Source organism: Aegilops tauschii, chromosome 6, assembly GCF_002575655.3.
Source record: "Aegilops tauschii subsp. strangulata cultivar AL8/78 chromosome 6, Aet v6.0, whole genome shotgun sequence".
In the NCBI taxonomy this organism is placed as follows: domain Eukaryota; kingdom Viridiplantae; phylum Streptophyta; class Magnoliopsida; order Poales; family Poaceae; genus Aegilops; species Aegilops tauschii.
Genome location: NC_053040.3, coordinates 350454052 through 350462622, shown reverse-complemented (window position 1 = coordinate 350462622; position 8571 = coordinate 350454052). Strand labels below are relative to the sequence as shown.

Below are 8571 nucleotides of genomic sequence, written 5' to 3'. Positions count from 1 at the left end.
AAAGAAAAGAACTGAGGAGGATGTGCATCAGGAAGAAGATAATGTTGCATGGCAAAAAAAGTACTGCGTGGGCCTACCTGTGTCCAACGGGGGAGGGGTCGCCAGGCGCACAATCGAAAGCGATCGCACGACGCGCACGGGACCGGCCGAAAGCTTCGGTCGGTGCGCCGGTAGTAAACGTTTCCCTTTGCTTAAAGTCGATACTAGCTTAACTAACTAACATGTACTTAAAGTCGGTACTAGCTTAACTAAAATGTACTTAACAACACTTCCAAACAACATTTTGAAAACAAAGTACTTATAACAAGATAGTACTTAATAGATTTTACTTAAATGAAGCCTACTCGTCAATCTGGCAGTTATAGATGGTACGCATGAATAGGACCACCCCTTCATGTCCTAGGTGGGGCACGATGATAACTTGTCACCTTCATTGCCAAAGTATACGTCGCGAATCTCCTTCCACCCATTGACGATGAGATGTCATTCGTGTGGCGACGTCGAGTAGGTGCATGCCAATGCCAGTCGTGTCAGAGATGACAATTCGCATGTCACCACTTTGTTGAGCCTGCATTTGCTCAGGCACCACACGTTGTGGGAGTTTCTGTTGCGAAACACAAGTGGTAACATACATATATATCAAGTAAGCACTCTATTTGATTTAATTTAAACATAAATAACTTGCAATTGAATACAATGCAATTCTCGGTAGGAGTGGCTTCTGAATATTGCTCTTGTTAAACTTGTGAACAAATGGCACAAAGGAGTCATCGTACGGGCTACCATTGCTATCTCGAACACGGTCCCTGTAGACATGGCTCCTGTCTACTATCCTATGAATTTCCAGGCACACGGTGAATGCAGGTTTGCATTCGGAAATGATCCCGTGGATCAAGGATGGCCATTACTGGTTCTTAATCTCTTTGTTTTCCTAACAACCGATGGCAACTAACTAAGTGACATTTCATTTCTTTTTAGTCATGTCGTTGGAGATTGTGATCACCTCCATAATCCAAGGATGGCTACCTTCATTTTTGTTAACTGACGGTTACCGAGACCATCCTCTGCAAATTTACGTGCCACCAGCTACTAATTGGATTATTTATTTTTTCCTAGAAAATACCATAACATTCCTCTTGTAAAGGATGCTAAAATACTCACCTCCCGCACCCCTTCGAGGGTGAAGAGACTCTCTGCGCCATCCTTTTTGGATGGCATGCCGCGGGGCCTCTTGGGGGCTCTCCACGCCATCCGATCTGCTCGGACGACGAGCACCCAGGCAACCTGCCTCAGCGTTACATGATGGGTGGACAGCGGACGCGCCCGGGGCCACCGTCATGCGGCGTGTTTGGTCACGCCTGCGTTCGGCGTCCCCCGCGCTGCCTCTCGCACGAGGGCGTGGCTGGACCACCTGTCGTTGTCCTCGCCCCATGAGGGCCTGGTTCGGTCGTGCGAGCCGAACATGTGCGACATAACGGCTTGACTGCCTCTTGGGCGCCTCCGCGGGTGAGGGTGGCCTTTGCACCGTCCGTTCCATGTCTGGCTCGAGCGGATGGCTCCCACGAGCTCTCTCAGACGTGAGACCTGCCCAGACAATGCGCAATTGGCTATATTGCCTCGAGAGTTCGTGATTGGTGGACCCCGGGGGGGACCGAGACCATCATCATGGGTTGTTTTCATTCGCACTTGGGTGCGCTGTTCTGACGGTTGTCCTACATGCGACGGGCGCGCCTGTCTGTCTTTGGACCTCGCCTGGATTGCCCGGTCACGCCGATTAAGCTCAGGTCAGGCACAACCAGACACGTGCGAGCGCCCTGCTCAGCGTGGTGCACGTTGAGTGATTCGCATAGGGCCATCCAGGTAGGGGTTACGACGGGAACAACCTAAGTGGCCTATGCTGTGTTTGTCGGGCCCCGTGTGTCGTGGGGTTCCTGATCAAATCTCATGAGTCGGGTTGCGGCGTGGGTTGTTTGGTCTTTTTCTTGAGGAGGTTGTGTTTCTTGGAAATATTCCCTAGAAGCAATAATATTTGACTATTATTTATTTCTAGGTTTATAATTATTGTTTATAGTATATATGCTATAGCTGCTATGGTTCTTGAATATGCGATTCAGAGGAAGCACATGTAGGTTATAAATAGTAAAACATGGTTCCTAGTCTTGCCTAATGATGATGCCGACAACATTAAGAGCAGGATGTTGGTAGAACACTTGTGTTCAATTAATCCAGGTTGTATATTATACTTAGAGATGAAATCATAAAATTCTATAGTTCATAACACGGGAATTTAACATACGTATGATTTCTTAGACCATGAGAGCATCGAGCCACTCCATACCAAATGATGCACTTTGGGGTTGTTCCAACGTTATCTGTAACAAGGTGATACTGACGGCAACTTGTCGGTTCATCGAAAACATATGGCGAATGACTAGATAGCTCGAGACTGCAATTTGCTCCTCCAACAATGGAGATATATTCTTAGGGTCTTCTTAATGTGACGACATCCATCATCGTTTGTCCAAAACAACGTTAATTGATCACGGGGTGATCAGAACACAAGAACGAGAAAAGAGAACAAAACCAATAACATGTATGGAAATAAATTCACGATGTGTTTTTCAAGATAGACACCCGTATATTTGACGGCAAAGAGAGTGCTGGTGATTTTGTCCCAGATATCAAGTGTCCATACTGGTTTAAAAAGGAAGCCATGAAGATTAACTTCCTATTTCTCTTCTTGCCTCACAAAGAAAACGTCGATGTGATTAGGATGGTTAGATCGTGGGATTTGCTTTGCTTATGTGTGAAAGGATGGGGCCCACCTTGTGAGCACCAACGTGAAACGTCCAGAGGGTTTTCAATTAGTAGCTTCTTTGCATGTGTCACCGCCGAGGCCACCTGCACGATGTGTTTTTCATGTAAGTTTTGGAGAAATCTTTAAAAAAGACCTCTGTGTTGCCATTGTTTTGTAGAAATTGTTTTGCGCGTGAGTACCATCATCGAGATTGATTTTCTCATACTAAATCGTAAGGTTCAATCCCTCTAATTCGCGCACATTGTGTGCGCGCGAGAGGTTACAAGTGATGGTGGTGGAGTGTCGTGAAAGATCGGGCCACAACAGCAGATCGGAGCTCGCCACGAGGTTCGGTCCACATAACAATCTGTTAAGTTCTATAGGAAGTACATATATGAAAAAAATTGCCAGAAAAGCTTTTGGAATAAAATAAATAGTTTAAGCGAAACGGAAAGCGTTTCGAAGTTATTGAAAGTGTTTTGGGAAATACAGGGTAATACCGTATAGTTGAAAAAAAATACCCAAGGACCTAATATAAATATAGAAGGGCTCTAGTATTTACCGAGAGCCCGATGTGATCTACTCCCTCCGTTCCCAAATATAAGTCTTTCTAGAGATTCCACCAAGTGACTACATACGGAGCAAAATGAGTGAATCTACACTCTAAAATATGTCTACATACATCCGTATGTTGTATTCCATTTGAAATGTCTAAAAAGACTTATATTTAGGAACGGAGGGAGTATTTAGGCACCATGAGCCCCTTTAATTGGTTATAGCCTTATTAGTGGAGAGCTAATGGGCCTAAAGGCCCATATAGTGCTGGTGCGCCACTCTTAGCTTATTAGACAAGCTAGGGGGAAGAAGTGTCAGAGGGGAACTCTCCCTCTTTGGTCGGTGCACCAAGGGTGGAGGCCCCCTCCCCAAGTCGGTTTGCACAAGAGTTGGATACCGATCTAGTGGACTCTCTATTAGTGTCGTTTGGGAAAGGTACCGATCTGGTGCTTATCTCATGTACAAAAGACAATTTTGTACAAAGAGTCGTGGCAGACACGAAAGTTCCGTGTATCTTGTGGGTAAAGTGTGCAACCTATGTAGAGTGTAAAGTTACTCGAATAACCGTTGTCCATGGTCAAGGCCAGTTGGAATGACCACACTTAAACTATGTCCATAATAACTTGTCAATATGGTGAAGATGTTGGTGATAATGAGGAGTATGGTGGTACTGTTTTACCGAGAATTATGAGTTGAGATGATCAAGTTGATGTTCAACATAATCTGTTTTTGTTGATGTCCGTGAGATGAATTGTCGTGGTTTGCAGAACCATGTGGTTTTCAAAATATAGGTCATGTGCATTTCAAAACCGGCTTTCCATAAATTGCTAAACATAGTGTACAAGCCTACCTTGTATCGAATCTTTTATGTGCATTTGCTATTTTTCTTGGGTTGCTTGGAAATACAATCAAAGTACTCACCTGGCTTGTCCTTGGCTAGTAACTCGGCCAGCAATGGAAGAGATAGCTTTTGAAGAAGAGTTCTTCGACGACGTCCCTACGAAGTAGGATGCTTTCCAGTCAGCTTGCATGTAGGGTTATGGTTTGCTACGTGGGTCCAAATTATCATTGATGTTTCCGCTTTATGTTTCATGTGGAGTTTGCTTTTATGGCCTATTTATATAAGACTTGACCTTAATGGTCATCGTTATGCAAGACATATGCATGTTGTATTGGATGTATGCTTGTGATATCAGTTCGTTGTACGAAGCAGCACAACGATCATGTGACTGCTTTTGTATGTACATTTGGTGGATTTGGCCTTATAGGACGGTGCCCCTACAAGCGCCGCTCCCGGGGCATCACACGAATACTAGAAGGTCGGCCTGCTATTGAGGATCGAGGTGCATATTTGAGGAAATGCCGAAGCAGGCGGACATGGAGTTTCTACCCCTGGGTGCAAGTGTACTCGGATGAACAGTAAAAGTCAAAAACAAAATAGTACAAAATAATAATAATAAAATTATTTTATTCACGACACATATTTGAATGTTCTACTCTCATGCCAAATTTTGTGAAGAAATAACATTTGTTGTGCTCAGAATTAAAAAAAAGCAAAATCCATACTCTGGAAAAGCTCATTTTTAAAGCATTTTGGGCGGCTTGTTTTTTTTACCAAGCATAAAAAATGTAATATGTTCACGAAATTTTCTACAGAGGTAAAACAATCAAGAATGTGTGTAAAAAACAATCAGATTTTTTTCAATTATTTTCTATATTTTCTGAAATTTATGGTTCATCCAGCTGCATTTACACCTGGGAGTAGAATGACACTTGCGGAGCTCTTGGTCCAAATTTTCAATTACTAGCTGCTGTGAGCATCTGGTTGTTCTATAGCTAATGGTAAACTGGCAATGGTTCTACACTTTCAATATTATTTGTCCCTACCTAGTTGAGGCTGCACAGTAAGGACTCGACCCATAAATTCACAACCATGACAAATATGCATACTAAACAACCTTCTTCATTTGTAATAAACTTTGAGAACAACTTCAACCAACAAGTAAGTAGCAGAATAACACAAACAATATACACATGTGTCACGGGATTTAGTGTGGAAACACCTTCTCAACTTGAGGATTAAAGAACCATGACTGTGGATCGACCGGTCCACACAAGTTCACTATGGGAATGGTGAATAAAAAGTCTTCTCTAGAACATCTAGAGAGATTTACAACACACTCTTCGGCAATAGCGACAACAAACATAAGAGGCAAGATTTCAGCAAAGCAGATATTACACAGCTTATGCCCCCTTTAGTATTTCGCAAACTGCTCTCAAACCACTGAACCAAACAACACCAAGTTTGGCATACAAATAGACACACAAGTTCCTGAGATCCTCCCAAAATTTCAGCTCAATTGGACACTATTTGCCTACCCAGTCTGTTTGTCTCCTAAAAATACATTGTGCTGAAACTGCAGCAGTCTAAACCAACAAAATCACTCTCAAATCTGATGCTCCACTGATCCAATCCTCAAATCAGTTAAGCGGATCGAAGTACTCAAAGTAAGGAATGAGCTCACCAAATCCGGTACCAATCCAAGCACTTTGAACTTCCAATCACTAGTTTGAACACTGTCACGTGCAACGAGTCTGAATATAACCTCTTCTTCTTCTTCGTCTCTCTCGTGGGTTGTATTCTTGTTGTGCGCTCTCTCAGTCTCACAATGGAAGCCACCACCGGGATTGGACTGACTAGAGTTTTCTCCTTGTCTCGCTTCCTTAGGGAGCACTATCAGCTGTTCGATGTAGCTGAGATCAACGGCTCACATGCGTTTGTCTTATATGAGTTGATGTTAGGCTGCCAACACAACTTCATGTGGAGGGACTTAGCCCAACACCTACTTTTCCATTAAAATTCTCAACATGTGTGTTGTAAAATGTACTTCGCAATCTATTTTCGTTACAAAGGAGAGACTCCTATAAATTTTGTTGGTGCTGCATGCAGAGATTAAAAAATAGTTCGCTTAGCCTATTTTGCTTTAGCACCAACCAGTCACGTTCTCCTCAATAATCTACCAGAAGCAGAATCCCCACATCTCTTGCCACGTACGTCTACATCCCCACAAAGTACACTATAAATACCCGTCCCATGGACACTCCCTGCAACTCACCAAGCAACACTTGAGCTCACCATATCTAATCCATATCCTCTCCCAAGCTAGCTGGAAGCAACAATGGCGAAATCTTTCACCTTAATAGCGCTACTTAGCGCACTGGTTGTGCTTTCACTTCTTGTGAGCCCCATTGCTTGTTCCCGCAAGCTCCCCAAGCGTGCAACCAAGGCCCACAAGAACCACACCGCTTCTACCCCCTCGTCGTTTGCCGCTTATGGCTCCGGCGGCTGGTTAGCCGGCGGCGCGACGTATTACGGCGCCCCCAACGGCGACGGAAGCGACGGTTAGTGCTTGCATGCTTACTCCGCTGGGAGTAGAACGTAGTACATTAACTGCACCGCACGGCGTTGAGATGGGTGGAGCTAAAAATCAGGCAAAAAATGCAGGTGGCGCGTGTGGCTACCAGAGCGCTGTGGGGAACCGGCCGTTCTCGTCGATGATCGCCGCCGGGAACCCGTCGCTCTACAGAGATGGCAAGGGCTGCGGAGCGTGCTACGAGGTCAGGATAACCCCTAAACAGCGTGGTGACTTCGTGTATAGCTCCACTCCATTAATGGTCCTGACGAAATGAATTCATGTGGCGCGCGTACGCAGGTCAAATGCACAGGCAACCAGGCATGCTCCGGCCAGCCGGCAACCGTCGTCATCACCGACGAGTGCCCCGCCGGGGCCGCCTGCCTCGGTGAGGCCGCCCACTTCGACATGAGCGGCACCTCCATGGGCGCCATGGCGAAGCCTGGCATGGCCGACAAACTCCGGGCCGGCGGTATCATCAAGATCCAGTACAAGAGGTACATACTAACTCCGCGAAGAATTTTGCGCTTGCAGCACAAATTAACAGAGACTGCATTACAATAACTAAGCTAATTTAATCTCGGTGATTTTGTTAATGGTAGGGTGCCATGCAAGTACCCTGGCATGAACATTGCCTTCAAGGTGGACCAGGGCTCCAACCCCTACTACCTGGAGGTCCTGATCGAGTTCGAGGACGACGACGGCGACCTCAACGCCGTGGACCTCATGGAGGACAACTGCGGCACCTGGACGCCCATGGCGCAGAACTGGGGCGCGCTGTACCGCCTCAACTCCAACACCGGCAAGCCGCTGCGCGGGCCCTTCTCGCTCCGGCTCACCTCCGACTCCGGCAGGAAGCTCGTCGTCAACAACGTCATCCCCGCCAGCTGGAAGGCCGGAGCCACCTACCGCTCCTTGGTTAACTACCCCTAAGTTACAGCCTCATCTACTTTTTTTCACTGCACCGTACGTGCTTGGCTAGTAACCAAGAAGTGCAGTGCAGAGTGTGGTCGTGGTAATTTAGAACCGTGGGTTAATTTCTACTGCGGGGATTGTATTTATACGTATATGCGTCCGGGAACGGCAGGAGGCTGTGTCAGAAGAGGAGGAGTAGGCCATGCAAAGATTGTGCTAGCTCTTCCCTCCATGGTCTCTCGGCACTCCCCTAGTGATGCGTGTCGTCGATTTGTCTGTATTTTGTTTCTCTTCCTCTGTTTTGTTGATGAGGAGAAAAGCTTGTAGTGCAGTGCAACTAAAATTGCACGCCGATGTATCAAGTTGTGTGAGTGTGTGATTTTGCAGCTCAATCCTTGAGAGAAATGAAATTTTACCATCAGATAATTTATGTACTGAAATCTGCAATGCCAAGCACTTTATTCAGTTTAATTACCAAGCGTAAAGTCACTCTCAATGTGTGTATTACTAGTTGCAAACTGCACCTGAGTCACTCCTCATTGGGGATGCACTACATTGGCAGAACCTGCTCAAAATGTGCAGAGCTCTTCCTATGATCGCTGATGTTTCTCACACTCTGTCCTTCATTCTTCATGGACCGTGTAATTGTAAAGTACTTGTGTTTATAGGAGCGCCATTATTCCCATGGAAAATGAGTACTAGGAACTTTGGTAATCAGTTCTGCTCCTCTGTTACTCTGGTTGTTCTGCCGACGATGACACATGCAGTTCTCCAATAAAAAGTACAGGAGGGCAGAGGCAGAGACTGTACTACTCATCAATTATCGACACAAGAACTGTTCTCAGAAGGTACTACTGCTGTTATTGAAAGATCCGTCGGTTGTACGAGCAC

General features: G+C 45.6%; 1 protein-coding gene across 1 annotated transcript; it reads left to right on the top strand.

Moving 5' to 3' along the window:
• The first annotated feature begins 6462 nt into the window (after nt 1-6462).
• LOC109772016 (expansin-B11) lies at nt 6463-8114 on the top strand. The gene is made up of 4 exons (XM_020330710.3): nt 6463-6754; nt 6858-6970; nt 7066-7262; nt 7368-8114. Exons 1-4 carry the CDS (start codon nt 6532-6534, stop codon nt 7696-7698), a joined length of 864 nt encoding a protein of 287 aa, XP_020186299.1. The 5' UTR covers nt 6463-6531; the 3' UTR covers nt 7699-8114.
• Nucleotides 8115-8571: the final 457 nt, after the last annotated feature.

What these genes read in the sequence shown, in the direction of transcription:
- LOC109772016 (XM_020330710.3), top strand. Translation starts at nt 6,532, where the DNA reads ATGGCGAAATCTTTCACCTTAATAGCGCTACTTAGCGCACTGGTTGTG. An exon ending in CAACGGCGACGGAAGCGACG is followed by an intron (nt 6,755 to 6,857) that starts GTTAGTGCTTGC and finishes CAAAAAATGCAG; the next exon opens with GTGGCGCGTGTGGCTACCAG. An exon ending in ATCAAGATCCAGTACAAGAG is followed by an intron (nt 7,263 to 7,367) that starts GTACATACTAAC and finishes TGTTAATGGTAG; the next exon opens with GGTGCCATGCAAGTACCCTG.